At 54.5% G+C, this 13,842-nt stretch overlaps 2 protein-coding genes across 6 annotated transcripts in view; both read right to left on the bottom strand.

The window, feature by feature from the left end:
• Window positions 1-502: 502 nt before the first annotated feature.
• On the bottom strand, window positions 503-2,944 carry RASD1 (ras related dexamethasone induced 1). 2 transcript variants are annotated; one of them, XM_077316612.1, is made up of 2 exons: window positions 2,549-2,944; window positions 503-1,693 (listed from the first exon to the last, which is right to left on the bottom strand). In XM_077316612.1, exons 1-2 carry the CDS (start codon window positions 2,832-2,834, stop codon window positions 1,008-1,010), a joined length of 972 nt encoding a protein of 323 aa, XP_077172727.1. In that variant the 5' UTR covers window positions 2,835-2,944; the 3' UTR covers window positions 503-1,007. The 2 variants fall into 2 exon arrangements, with proteins under 2 accessions (XP_077172727.1, XP_077172726.1); XM_077316611.1 differs by having other exon boundaries at window positions 1,052-1,767; window positions 2,549-2,930.
• Window positions 2,945-8,686: 5,742 nt separating this feature from the next.
• Window positions 8,687-13,842, bottom strand: part of PEMT (phosphatidylethanolamine N-methyltransferase) — a 47,606-nt gene continuing 42,450 nt past the window's right edge. For 2 of the 4 annotated variants that reach the window (XM_077316066.1, XM_077316065.1), the window contains one exon: window positions 8,702-9,371. In XM_077316066.1, the coding sequence (XP_077172181.1) occupies window positions 9,287-9,371 (85 nt within the window). In that variant the 3' untranslated portion in view covers window positions 8,702-9,286. Of the gene's footprint in view, window positions 9,372-13,842 lie in introns of all 4 variants that reach the window. The other 2 variants (XM_077316068.1, XM_077316063.1) reach the window with 2 other exon arrangements.

Below are 13,842 nucleotides of genomic sequence, written 5' to 3'. Positions count from 1 at the left end.
CAAGCGGCCAGGAGGATCGAGGGCGATGAGTTCGACAACCAAGCACAATCCACAAAGGAAAATCCGTTTTACGGCCACGTTGGGAACCGGGCCAATGTACACAAGTCCTCCTGGGACAATGGGACCCAGATTCACGGGCTTTGTGTTTCATTTCCTGTCCCCTCCCTCCAGTCAGAACCAGCCACCACTAAGCAATGCTGTCCCCAAAATATTCTTTTTTATTTTGGAGGGGGGGGTCCTCCTTAAGAAAATGGCCTTTTTCCTGAAAAGTATCTTGAAGCCATTTTGTCATCAGGATTCCCGTCTCTTACCTCCCCAGGGCAAAGGCAGCACCGTAACCACTGAGCAATACTGCCATTTTGGAGATTTTGGGTTTCCCCCCCGTAAAAATGGCTTGTCGTGAAATGGACCCCCCATTTTCTTCACCCCCTCGATGCCTCCCTCCCCTTTCCCCAAAACCACACTGGAGAATCCCACCGGAATGCAGACGGAAGACAGCAAGTCATTTGAAAAGAGTTTTTTTATTATTATTATTGTTGTTTTGTAGAAAAAATATAACAAAAAAAAGATACCACAGTCGCCCCGCGGGAGAACCAACCGCCGGGCCGGGATTTGTTCGGGTCCAGGGACCAAAATACTCTGAGCATAAAGTGCCTGTTTTTTAAAGTTCCGTTTTTGCAAGGGGAAACAAAACAAAACAAATAACCCCCAGACAGACAGACAAAGACAATGTAAACAAGAAAGCTTGCCCACCGGCCTAACCCAGCCCCCCCCCTCCCGCCTGCCGTCCCACAAGGAGAGGGGGGAGAGAAAGGCGTGGAGAACTTTGCTAATATTTTTTCGACGGCAAGCAAGCTCTCTTCCGAAGAGTGCTTTCCACGAGCACACAAACATTACAAAGAGACAGAGCCATGGTCCGGAGTCCGTAAGGGCTGGTTCCGCCATCCCGAGGGGGAACAACCCCCCTCAAAACCCAAATCTTCCGACTGTACACGATGCCAAGGGGGTCAACGAGACCGGTTTCCAGCTTCCAAAAATGTCTCTCCACCCGTCCAAAGTCTCTCCTCGCCAGGGAGTGTGTCCCCCCCGCAGCAAGCCATCTTCCTCCCCAAACAGGTGAAGAAGGGTCCTCGTCCCCCAAAGGCAGGGACGTCGGAGGCACAGTGCCCCAGAGGGGTGGGTGATGCCGCCTTCGGCAGAAGGAGTCCGGACAGCCCAGCGGGTCTTAGCTGATCACGCAGCGCTCCTTGTCTTTCGCCTGCCCGCCCCGGACGGCCTTCTCCCGGATGTACATGAGGTCGCTGTGCACGCTGGGGCGGCGGGCAAAGGGGGCCAGGATGCCGTAGGCCTCCCCGCCCCCCTCCTCCTTCAGGAGTTTCTTGCCCTTCAGGGCCTTTTTCTGCAGGAGTTCGCAGTACTGGATGGAGACCTTGCGGTGGAGGTCCGGGCTCATCTCGCTGGGCAGCTTGGCCATGGCGAAGAGGGCCTGGAACATCTGGTCCAGGCTGCTGTTCTTCTTGGCCGAGATCTCGAAGTAGGCGCACTTCTTGGGATCGGGGCCCACCAGCTGCTCGATCTCCCGGGGCTCGACCTCGCGGTAGAAGTCCCGGTCGCCCTTGTTGCCGCAGATGACCAGCGGCACCTCCACGTTCTCCTTGGTCTTGTTCTTGAGGCAGGACTTGGTCTCCACGATCTGCTGCTTCAGGCGCTGCACCTCCTCGAAGGAGTCCCGGTTGTCCAGGCTGAAGACCAGGATAAAGACGTCTCCTGGGGAAGGGAAAAGAGGACGAGGACGGGTTAAGAGCGCGGCAAAGCGGAGAGCCCCGAGCTGCAAGCCCCTCGAAGCGTGCATGCACGCCAAACCCAAAATCGCCAAAACCCTTTGTTCGAAAACCATGCCGCTGTGGCCAATTTGAGTCCAGAAGCAGGAGAAGGGGTTCAGGAGTCTGGGGGACCAAAGCTCCCTTCGCCGGCTCCAGGTTCGAATCGAGCCGCCCCCCACCACAACAAGCTCCCTTTGGGCAAACGGGAAACATGACCGAGTTGCTTGTTTGCGGACAATCCCTGCGCTTCTGTCCCTCGCCCAGAAATCCCCTCCCATCTCCTCCACCGCCTAGCTGGAATGGCAGGCTCTGGAAGGGCTTCCAGGCAGCCGCTGCAGACCCTGAATCGCTGGGGGGAAACAGGCGCCGTCTGCCTTTCCACAAGCCCCTCTCTCTAGCTCACTCTCCCCCCCCCCTGCATTCCCCAGCATCGCAGCGTCTACAACATTTTGCACGTTGCATTTCTGAGCCCGGAGCCAAGCCGCTCCGGGTCTTCGGTCCGGGGACGCCCGTCTACTCGGGAGCAAGCCCGGCCAGGCTGGACGCGGACTCTGCGTGCGTGTGTCGGGGGTGGGGAGGGCTTTTTTTTTGTCTTTTCAAACAGGGTCCCTAACAGGACGCGCCGCGCACGATCCAACAGGTCAGCGCGGTTTTCTCCCCGGGCGAAACCTCGGCGACCTGTTGGCGGCGCGGCGCGGCTTTGTCGTCCTCCGGCTGGCGCTCACCTGTGAGGATGGAGAGTCGGCGCATGGCCGGGAAGGGGTGGTTGCCGGAGGTGTCGAGGATGTCCAGCTGGTAGACCTCGCCGCGGATGCTGTAGAACTTGCGGTGGAAGTCCTCGATGGTGGGCGTGTACTGGTCGTCGAAGCGGCCCGTGAGGAAGCGCGACACGATGGCCGTCTTGCCCACCTTGGACGAGCCCAGGATCACCATGCGGTAACGGTGCTTGGCCGGGATGCGCAGCTCCGCCTCGCTCGGACCCATCTTCTTGATCATCTCCGCCAGGCGCATCGGGCACGGAGGTGGTGGGGCGGAGGCGCGATCCACGAGGCGGCAAGCCAGAGACTGAGCCCGGGCCGGCGACGAGCCGCCTTAAGTAGAGCCCGGAGGGCGCCGCCCCCTCGAGGGGCGGCGGCCAAGCGCTTCCAGCGCCGGTGGCGCGCTCGGACGCCGCCGGTGGTGGCTGCTTGGGCAGGTTGCGGGGCCTCTGAGCGGGTGCAGAGGGCGGGGGGCAAGACCCCCTGCAGGGGCAGAGGCCGTGGGGGGGGGGTGTATGTGTGTTTTTTTCTCCCCCTCCCAAGGGAGGCGGCGCGCCCTAGGAAACCTGAGATTCGGGGGTGGCCCGCTTTTACGCATGGGGAAACTGAGGCAGGGAGGGGGGCTGCGCCAAGGGAGCCTCAGAATCTGACGCTGGGGAGGAATAGCTAGAGGGTTGCGTTTAGTTGGGGGGGGAGCGCTCTGTGCATGCTCAGGGGGACGCTGTTGCGCGGAGGAGACGCCGACCCTCGCGGAGAGGAGAGAGAGTCGCGCCGGCTCCCTCCTACCCAGGGATTAAGGCTTCGCGCTTCCCTTGGGAGCCAGCCCCGCAGAAGGAACCGGGGTTTGCTTCCGAGTAGACCTGGCTCAAGTGCCGCAAGGATGGCTTGCAGGGCGAAATGCTGGGAGCTTCTAGCGACCCCCTCCCCTCCAGGAGGGCCCGGGGGGGGGGGAACGGCTCTGATCCGCCGCGGTTCAACGCCCGCTTACTCAAAAGTAACCCCCTGGGCGTGCGCGGGATTGCGGCCTTTGGTGGGGACCGGGCACGGGCGGATCGGAGCCGCTGTGGGGGGCTTCTCCCCCCCCCCCATACCGGGCTCGGCTTGCAGTGACTCCCTTTTCCCCGGCTGGGGGCTGTGCAGGGAAGAGAAATCTCAGCCAAGAGGACTGCAAGCAAAGCAGCTGCTCTCTCAGCCCCCCCCCCCCCAATGGTGTCAATAGACTCCAGCAGCCATGCCTGGCTCCAAATCTATTTCATCTTCTCCGGATTATTGCAAACAAAACAAGCATTTCCCCCCGAAAAGCCAGGACAGGGAAGATAATATAGCTCTGACACCCCCCTGGCACCTCCTTGCTCCACTCACATCATCCGGACCCCCAAGATGAGCCACCAGGAGCAACTGGAAAGCTAGCCAAATTTGGGGCAGGGGAGGAGCCTTCCTGAGTCCCCTGCCCCCAATTTGTTTAGTCTTGACCGGGCTCTGGCTCTTGTCTCCTGCTGCAGACCTGAACCCCCTCCTCTCCACAAGGACATCTCCTGAGCATGTGCAGAGTGCCTGGGCTGGGACCAGGACCGGCCGGGCTGCACGGGTCTGCGAGAAACAAAGACTGCGGTCCGACTTCCGCCTTCCGCCATCGCCCACCTGGATCCTCTGGGCCAGGGGCGCCTTTGGAATCCTGGCCCACAAAATGGCGGCCGCCGAAGGCGGAGCCAGTCGCAAAATGGCTACCGTCACGAGGCAAAAATTCTTGCGCTGCAGTGCTGATGGCCACAGTCAACCAAATCTGCAGTGGCCACTCAGGAGCCTTGCTGGGGATCAGACCCGTCTGTCCACGGCTGCTGCCTAAAAACACACAGTGGACAAGAGGGATGGTGTTGGTGGGTACCCGGGTGCCATGCTGGGGGCCCCTGCTGCCAGCCTTGCTTTTTCCCTCTGCAAAGGTGGGCTCCTTTCCCTGCCCCCTCTCACTGCAGATTCGCTGGTGTGCGTCTGCTGCTTCACTTGACCCTCCCTGAGCCGTCAGGCATCTGGCCAATTCTAGGCCCCTCTCAGCTCCAGCTGTTCTCCCTCCCTCCCTCCCTCCCACAGTAAACACCAGCCCTTTGCTCTTTTATTGCCTTTGCAAAATGAGAAAAGGGGAGAAAAAACCTCTAGGGAGTCTGCTGCAGTGGTGGGAAAACCGTTAATTTCTAGCTAGGGAAAGAAATGTGCAATTTCGTGAGTGGGGTGGGGAGGTTGAGAAACTGCACTCCGTTTTGGGGGGGGCTTCTCTTTCACCCCCCCTTAAGAAGCAATGCCTCCTGGGTAGGAGCAGTCTATCTGACTGCCTGCAATTGAATGCAACTGACACATTTCAGCATATGTTTTAGCACACCTCAAACTGTTGCAAACCGTTTCTTGAAACAGAACGGGAAAAATAGTTCGTTTTACCCATTTTCTCCCTCCGTGGGGTCTCAAAGGGACACCCCCTCCTGGAATACATCCATACATTCCCCCCTCGCCTCCTCTCCGGGGCAAATCAGAATGGGAAACAGCTCTATAATTTAATTAAATTATCGGAGCTGCACTCCTTATCTGTTACTAAGAGCAACTGCCAGCTACGTACTGTATTTATGCTTCTGTTTTACGATTTTAATCTTTGTGTGTTTTTACGCTGGAAGCCGCCCTGAGTCTCCTGGGTGGGGGGGAAAGAGGGGAGGGGGGGAATCTGTCCGGCCTGCTCTTTTTGCTAAAGAATAAATCTGATTTCACCACAATGGGCTGATTTAGGCCTGGGTTGAAGCGTCCTTCCAATTTGTCGTGTGCTCCACTGTGGGGCAGAAGAGGGCATGTTTTGCCTCTCCGGATGCCTTTCTCCAAGGATGCGTTAATTTGGGAGCCAAAAACGGGAGGGTTGGGGGGGAAAGAGCCAAATTTATCGAGCCATGTGGCAGCGGCGGTGGACTTTGGGAGCACAAAGCCTTGGCCAGAGATTTAAGAAAGGGGGCATGTCGAAGAAGGAACAGGGAGGGCTTTAAATACTGTAAATCGCGTATTCCTTCGGGCTTCACAACAAAATCCGTTTCTTAATAAGGGTGACCAGTTCAGAGGCATGCGTGGGGCAGGAGGGACGGAGGGGTTAAAACCCCCGTGATTCTGCAGAGGACACGCTGTACCAAAAAGTGAAAAATGAGGGAGTCCACCCCCCCCCCCATTATGTATTTGGAATATTTCCCATTGGGAAGTGTGCCTCTTTCAATGTGGTGTGTTTTTTTTGTAAGTATGCTGTAAGAGTGGCTGACTGTTATCTATCCAGATTTGTTCCCGATGTGTCAAAAAAAAGGGCCTTTTCATTGTAACAAACAAAAAACAGAGAAACCCACAAACAAAATAAACAGGAAGAGAGCGTGGCAGAGTGGTTAAAGACCAGTGGACTCTATTCTGGAGAACGGGGCATGCTTCCCCACACCTCCGTATGCAGCCAGCTGGGTAGCCTTGTGCCAGTCACAGTTCTCTTAGAGCTAGCATCTCAGAGCAGTTCTCTCAGAGTTCTCTCAGCCCCACCTACCTCACAGCCCCACCTACCTGTTGTGGGGAGAGGAAGAGAAGGTGATTGCAACCAGCTTGGAGATGCCTGCTGGGTGACCTTGGGCCAGTCTCAGTTCTCTCAGAACTCTCCCAGCCCCACCTACCTCACATTGTGTCTGTTGTGGGGAGAATGTATTTGTAAACCACTTTGGGACTCCCTTGGGCAGTGAAAAGCGGGGTACAACATTCTCCACTTTGAGGACCAGATTCTTGCTCTATTAAAAAGGAAAGATTGAAAGTTTCGAACCTCAAGATTCGGAATCTGCTTCCCGGTCGCCATCTTGCCACTGCCGCGGTGGCGGTGGAAGCAGAAAAGGCCACCCGTCTAGCTACGAAGACGTCACCGCGGCTCAGGACGGGCCCCGCCGAGACAGGAATCGCTTTCGGCTGGCGAGAGCCCGATCTAATTACCCGAATGGGGATGTTTTTCCTGTTCGAGTGACTCGGACCGAGAGGGGTGATTAGGCAATTAGAAAAGGGTGAATCTGTCTCCCCCCCTCGGCTCCGCGCCCAATGAGCCGCCACCGTTCGATTTGCCGGTAAGCGGCAGCCACGGAGATTGGCGATCCCTGGGGGACGGACAAATTGGATATTGATTAGCCTCTCTTGCTAATGGCCAGCTATTAATAGCTCTGGGGCGGTTTAAAAATAGCCCTCGGGGAACAGAAAACTCACTCACTTACCTCAACGGTGCTCTTCTCGATGGGGAACGCAAAACCGCAAAGGCCCAATAACTGGGGGGTGTTTTTTTAATCTTCATTTGTACCACACCGTTCTCCTCGGTTGGGGATCCCCCAGAGCTGACAAAGCTCTCTTCTTCTATTTTACCCTCCAAACCCCCACCCTGCGAGGTAGGTTAGCCTGAGAGGGTGTGCCCAGCTAACGGTGAGCTTCCGGAGCGGAGTGGAGATTTGAACCTGGGTCTCCCAGATTCCAGACCGAGGGGGACCAAACTGTGGCATGTCCATGGACTACAATTCCCATGAGCCCCTTGTGTGATTCTGAGCCAGTCACATGGTCTGCGCCTAACCTACCTCAAAGGGAGTTTCGGCGAGTAACCCGGCTGAGCAGCTTGGTTTAAATCCAGTCAACATCTTAGAGACTAACAAGATTTTTGCATGAGCTTTTGAGAGTAATACCTCCCAAAATGTTGTTATGATTGGAACCGCACCGCAGGGACCCAAGGGGAATGTGTCAGACCCTCCCCATGCCTCCAATGTCCACGTACGGTTGGGCCATCCCCGTTGCCCAAGTACATCCGCATCAAGGAGCATTAGAAATCTTCGTCCAGCCAGGGAACTCTCTGGCCTGACCTTAGGCCACTTTCACAGCCAAGCCTACCTCGCAGGGTTATTCTGAGGCTCAAACTGGGGGGTGGGGGGGTGGTAGCGGTGATTCAACAGCTTTTGGGGGGAAGGGGTGGACAGAGACGGATGGGTTCGGCTTGTTCGGGGACTGGCTCGAACTCTAAATACTTAAAATCGAAACATGGGAATCCTCTCCGAGGCAGAACTCGTGGGGGAGACTGTGCCCACGGCTGGGGGGTTTCTCGCCATGCCCGCCTTCCGGCTACCCCCGTGTGCCACGGGGCAAGGTTGACTCAGCCCGGCGTCTGCTTCCGCTACGGCGATGACGTCCGCGGCTCTTCCATTCATCTCGGAAACGGGAACCGCTCGAGTCAGCCTGGTCCTCCGGGAGTCTCAATTTTTAGCACCGATCAATCCGCCACGTTATCGCTCCTCTTTCAGCCTCCGCTCCTTCATTGATTCCCCGAAAGATTTTTTCTTTATGTACAAGGGAGGAAGGAATAAAATATTTCTTGTGGCAGTTTATAACTCAGCCGGGGGAACGGAATGCCAAGAATATCGCTTTGACTCATCGTCCGCACCCCGCTGGAGACAGGTTCGAACGACGTGACTCTCGTTCATAAGAAACCTGGCTGGCCATTGACCTCGGAAGAAGCTCCAAGTAGATCGAACTTGTTTTGGTACCTGTGTTTCCCAACACAGTATGTGCTGCTCAAAGGGTCACTGCATATCTTCCACGTTAATTTAAAGGCCTTGTGTTATTGACCTTCTTTAGCACTGTGAAATAATCATGGAATCCTAGAGTGGGAAGGGGCTACTCAGGCCATCTAATCCCACCCCCTGCTCAATGCTTCTGTTTGAAGATTGCCAGTGAGGGGGAGAGAGGTAGGTAAGTAGGCTGACAGACAGACAGGTAGGTAGAATTCTAGAATCCCGGAGTGGGAAGGGGCCACAAAGGCCATCTAGTCCCACCCCCTGATCAATGCAGGATCAGCATAAAGCATCCAGGAGAAGGATCTGTCCAGCCGCTGCTTGAAGACTGCCATATTATAATATGTTATATATATATATATATATATATATAAATAATACCGAGTATATTATAATAATCTTTAACCGCTCCTGCGAATAAAATAAAGCAGTAAGAGCCCTGAGGGCAGGCCCTGTCCGGGATGAAGAAGGTTGCCCATTGGCCCCTTCTCCCGGACTGACAAGCGGAGGGCCTCCCGATTGGGCCCTCCGCTTGTCAGTCCGCCCCCAAAGTGCCAATCAGCAGCTGCACTTCTTGCTCCAGCATGGACCAGTTGGGAGGCACAAAGTGCCTACCAACCTGTCCAACCCCCCATGAGGCTAAACCTTCGCCCCACGGTGGCCATTCCTCTGTTGGCCGCTGAGAGGGCAGGTAGGCCCGCAGCCCCCCGTAGCCTGGCCTGGGTGGGGGGAAGCCTTCCCAGGTGTCGGCGAGCACTATCGCCGGCTCTGCGAGTCCATGAGCATCGCGCTCCCTGCCGCCTGGGAAGGCCTTTCGCCTGGGGGGGGGGGAGGAAAAAGCCTTCCCAGCCTCCCCCAGCCTCCCCTGGACACTCCCATGGCCACGCCACGCCGGCAGCTCTCCTTGAATCGTGACCGGCTTCCGTCATCGGCTGGGGCGCGCGGGGATCGTGTTCGTGGAAAAGTGACTCATTGTTTTTTGACCTGGGAAAGGCTAACGGTGAGACCTTGAGGGAAAGCTGAGGGAGAACTCAGAATATCTCTGGTCAGGGTAACACACAAGGGACAGGAGAGATGTCAAAGAGCTTTAATGTTCAGTTTGGTACACAGAGTCTTTTCCTCATTCCACCGCTCCGGAGTGACCTGCTCCCAGAGTCCTGCTCCGAAGAACAGGGCAGGTCAATCCACGTGTACCACGGTGACTCCTAAAAGAGAAGCTGATGGTTTAATCTCAGCTACTGGTTTTAATTTATTTATCCTCTGCTCTTCCTTTCCTCATGGGGACCCAAATCAGCTTAAAAACGCATAATTCCCATTAGCCCCGCTTTTATTCTCACTACGACTCCCCTGTGAGGTAGGTTAAGTCGAGAAGTTGTCCCGAGACCATGGTCACCCACAGATCCCCAACAGTTTTTGGCCTGGATATATATTTGGAAATCTAATACAGGATGGCGGACGCAGCCACTAATTGGCTGCTGCAAAATGGCTGCCCCCGGAGGCGGAGCCAGCCACAAATTGTCCACTGCAAAATGGCTACCCCAGGAGGCGGAGCCAGCCACAAAATGGCTGCTGCACCTTATCTTGTCACACAGTGAAGGTTCTTAGGCTGTAGTACCAGCCGCTGCCAAAGGCGTGCTTTGAAAAATCGGCACGGCCAACCAAATCTCCAGCGGCCAATGAGAAACCTTGTTGGGTAGAAGCCCTGTATGGCTCCACCCACTCTAAAAACAATTGATGGATGCCAGAAATACTGCTTCTGAGTACCCTTTCTGCTTAACCACTCCACCATGTTCTATCACTCCTTTCCTTTGCTGTTGTTATTGTGCGTTTTATCATCTCGTATTCATTTCAATTTCGTAGCATGGTTTCTATCTGGTTTGAGAGCGGACAATTAAAAAAAGAAAAAAAATTAAATAGGCTCATTTTTTTAAAGTCTCAGATGACTCCAGGCCTTTTCAGAACAACGTCTGCCTTCCTTCGGAGCTCTCCCTGGTTCTGAAACATCCTGCCACCGTCTTTAAACCCTACGATTCCCCGCCAGCGCTTTCTGACCAATTCACCATGCTGTCCAGCTTTGGAAGCCCCAGATCTGCACCTCCTACCGCTGGTGCTTCTAGTCCATACGTCTTCTGGTGCTTCTAGTCCAAAGGGTGAACTCCCCGAGGAAGCCAGAGATAACCAAAGCGAAGCACCAGAAAACGTGCCTGATCTTAGGGGCAATCTGAGACGGACACAAGGTTGCTTGCACGTGGCACGCGAGGGCATCAAAGCCCCGAAAGCACGGGCGAAGTCTGTGGTTTATCTAGCGCCTGGATCGAGGTGGGGTGTTAGAACCCGCACCTTTGTTTTGTAATGCTAGTTCCAAGGCCCTTCTCTTGGCTTCTCGGTTAGCGAGTGATGCACTGGATGTTCCGAAAACAGCTCCCGTTTGAACTATCGTCACCTAGTTAGCCGTCTGGGACGCCGGCGATGTGGAACACAGTGTTTAGAAACAGGACCCTGATCTTGGGGGGGGGGGGCGACGCCAAAAGGCTGTTCTTTGTCTGCCTGTGGGGTGAGGAGAATTAACATGTCTTGGTGTTGTACCCAGAGAGGCAGCTCCGTCCTCGCACCTTCTGCCGGCTTTCAAAGGGCCCGGGATTAGGAAGATAATGTCATGGGTAACCAGAGACAGTCCGAACCCTGCGCACTTTGCTGTGAAATATAGGCCAGGGGTCGTGGCAGGCAGAAAAGCCAAGCCAACGGCTGAGGTTCCAAAACGTAGAAGGCAGCAACCGGTTCGGAGGAAGGATTGGTGAGAGCCGGTCACGGTCAATCTCTCCGCGCGCCGTTAGGAAGGGTGAGCTCCGGAATGTGCCAAGATAGGGCTGAGGGAACTGCAAGGGAACTGACATGTTCAGTGCCACGGAGGGGTCACGGGGAAGGATGGTGCCGTGACTGGGCGGCCACTGGGGAAGGCAGAAGAGGGAGGGAGTGGCAAAGCGCTTCGAGAAAACCAGGGTGTTGCCGTGGTTAAGAGTGGCAGCCTCTCATTTGGAGACGCGGCTTTGGTTCCCCGCTTCTCCACATGCAGCCAGCGGGGTGACCTAGTCACGGACCTGTTAGAGCTGTTCTCGGAGTTCTCCCAGAGCTCTCTCAGCCCCGCCCACCTCACAGGCGGCCTGTTGTGGGGAGCAGAAGGGAAAGGGGTTTGTGAGCTGCTTTGAGTCTCGCTCGGGTAATGAAAAGCCGGGGATAACCCCCCCCTCTGGTTCTTCTTCTGCTCTCTCTGCTCCATGCCTGTCTTGAAAGCCCCTCCGTGGGGTGGGGGGCTCACTGTAAGTCTGTTGCAACATGAGAACATATACAAGTGGGTTTGACTTGAGTCAGCGTTGTCTTTTGAACGTTTGGGGCAGGCTCGCAATGGGGGGGGGGTTGCCAACAAGCACGTGCGCTCAATCTCTGGTGACCCAAACAGACCTGCAGCCATTAACTGTTACCAAGGACTGTGTAAACAAACACCAAACAGGGAGGCGGTTTTTTAACACTCAGCAGTTCTCTTACGACCGATTTAATGGTCTATTTAAACAAGTACCCGTGGCAGGGATGAGGAAGAAGGACAGTTGGTTTTTATATCCCGCTTTTTTATACCCGAAGGAGTCTCCAAGCGGCTTTCAATCGCCTTCCCTTCCTCTCCCCACAACAGACACCTTGCGAGGTAGGTGCGGCCGAGAGAGCTCTGGAAGAACTGTGAGTTGTCCAAGGTAACCCAGCAGGCCTCATGAGTCTCAAAGTGGCTTAAAATCACCATCCCTTCCTCTCCCCATAACAGCACCATATGAGGTAGATAGGGCTGAGAGCACTGCAAGGGAACTGACTGGCCCGAGGTCACCCAACTGGCCTCATGTGTCTCAAAGGGGCTTACAAGACCCTTCCCTTTCTCTCCCCACAACAGACATCCCGTGAGGTGGGTGAACCTGAGAGAGCTCTGCAAGAACTGTGACTGGCTCAAGGTCACCCAGCTGGTTGTACGTGGAAGAAGAGTGGGGAATCAAACCTGGCTTTCCACAGTCCAGTCCACCGCTCTTAACCATCACGCCAAACTGGCTCTCACAGTGCACTGCATCTCTCAAGGAGATGCCAGGGCTTTAAGGAAACTAGGAAAAGAAACCAGAATTTGAATACAGGCCCCCGTGACGCAAAAATCTCCCCATCCGTCTATTACATCCCTTCTCCCTCCTCAGCTAAGCTAACACGGACAGGGAAATATGACCAGCTTTCTGTGGATGAGCCGAAAAACGCGTCTCATGGATAGCACGCACCTCCAGGTATTATTTAAGAAGTAAACACTCATTTAAGTTCAGGTCAGGCCAGGAAAAAAGAAGGTGAAACCTAGGCCTAGTCTGCACACAATAGATAATGCACTTTCAATGCACTTTAGATTTTCCTGTTCTGCACTGGAAAATCCAGCTGCGAAAGCACATTGAAAGTGCATTATCCTCTGTGTGCGGAATGAGCCCTAGTCTGGATGGTTAGGAACATAGGGAAGCAGCAAGAAAAACGGGCGGCTTATTACAATTCACTAGCAAAATTGTTAGGTGAGAAGGGAGAGCATGACTCTCGCAAAGAAACGAGGAGGAGAGTGCATCTGCAGGTGACATAAAGGCATATTTTGTCCCCCGTGAGAACGTTGGCCAAGCCGTGACCACATGTCTACCGGCTCTAACATCCTTTCTCAGTGATCACGCAGATATTTCACCAAAATTACCCCTAAAGACATTCCCCTCCCTGCCCTGTTCTCCTTCAGCCGTAAAAGCACTCCGTAGTTTCCCCAGAATTTTATAAAGCAAAAAGCAACGTCAGGGCAAGTTTTAGTTAAAGGACATTACTAATCTGTCTGCTTTTACTGAATTCATTAATCAACAAGGTATAACAGAACCCATAGGGTCAAAGTGTAGCTTTCGGGAAAGAGAGAGGTTGGTTTTGGAGGGGACATAAATTACTGTTGAGATGAACTTCTAAGTAAACAATTTCCTTTAAGAGTATCAGCTTTCAAAATGAGTTTCCAGTATTTTTTACTCATCCTTTAAAAACAAACGAACAAAACGCCAGAAATGGCATGCAGATAAAATACTGGGGTGGGATGAAGCAGGTCCTTCAAGCCGTGATCTTGTGTAAATCCTCTGAGGAAGAAGAAGAGTTGGTTCTTCGATGCCGCTTTTCTCTACCGGGTCTAAAAATGGCTTCCAGTCGCCTTCCCTTTCCTCTCCCCACAACAGACACCCTGTGAGGGAGGGGAGGCCGAGAGAGCCCTGAGATTTCTGAAGAAGAAGAAGAGTTGGTTCTTATATGCCACTTTTCTCTACCTGAAGGAGTCTCAAAGCGGCTTCCAGTCGCCTTCCCTTTCCTCTCCCCACAACAGACACCCTGTGGGGTGGGTGAGGCTGAGAGAGCCCTGATATTCCTGCTTGGTCAGAAGAGCTTTATCAGTGCCGTGGCAAACCCAAGGTCACCCAGCTGGCTGCATTCAGGGGAGGAGCGGGGAATCAAACCTGGCTCACCAGATTAGAAGTCCACGCTCCTAACACCTACACCAAGCTGACGAAGGGAGGGGGTATATATACATTTTAAAAAATGCAATACTGCTGGCGCACATGTGGAAACTGAACGCCAATCCCGGCCCGGAGCGTGCAAACA

This window comes from Paroedura picta, chromosome 17, assembly GCF_049243985.1.
Source record: "Paroedura picta isolate Pp20150507F chromosome 17, Ppicta_v3.0, whole genome shotgun sequence".
Classification (NCBI taxonomy): Eukaryota; Metazoa; Chordata; class Lepidosauria; order Squamata; family Gekkonidae; genus Paroedura; species Paroedura picta.
This window is presented reverse-complemented; position numbering and strand designations above follow the sequence as displayed.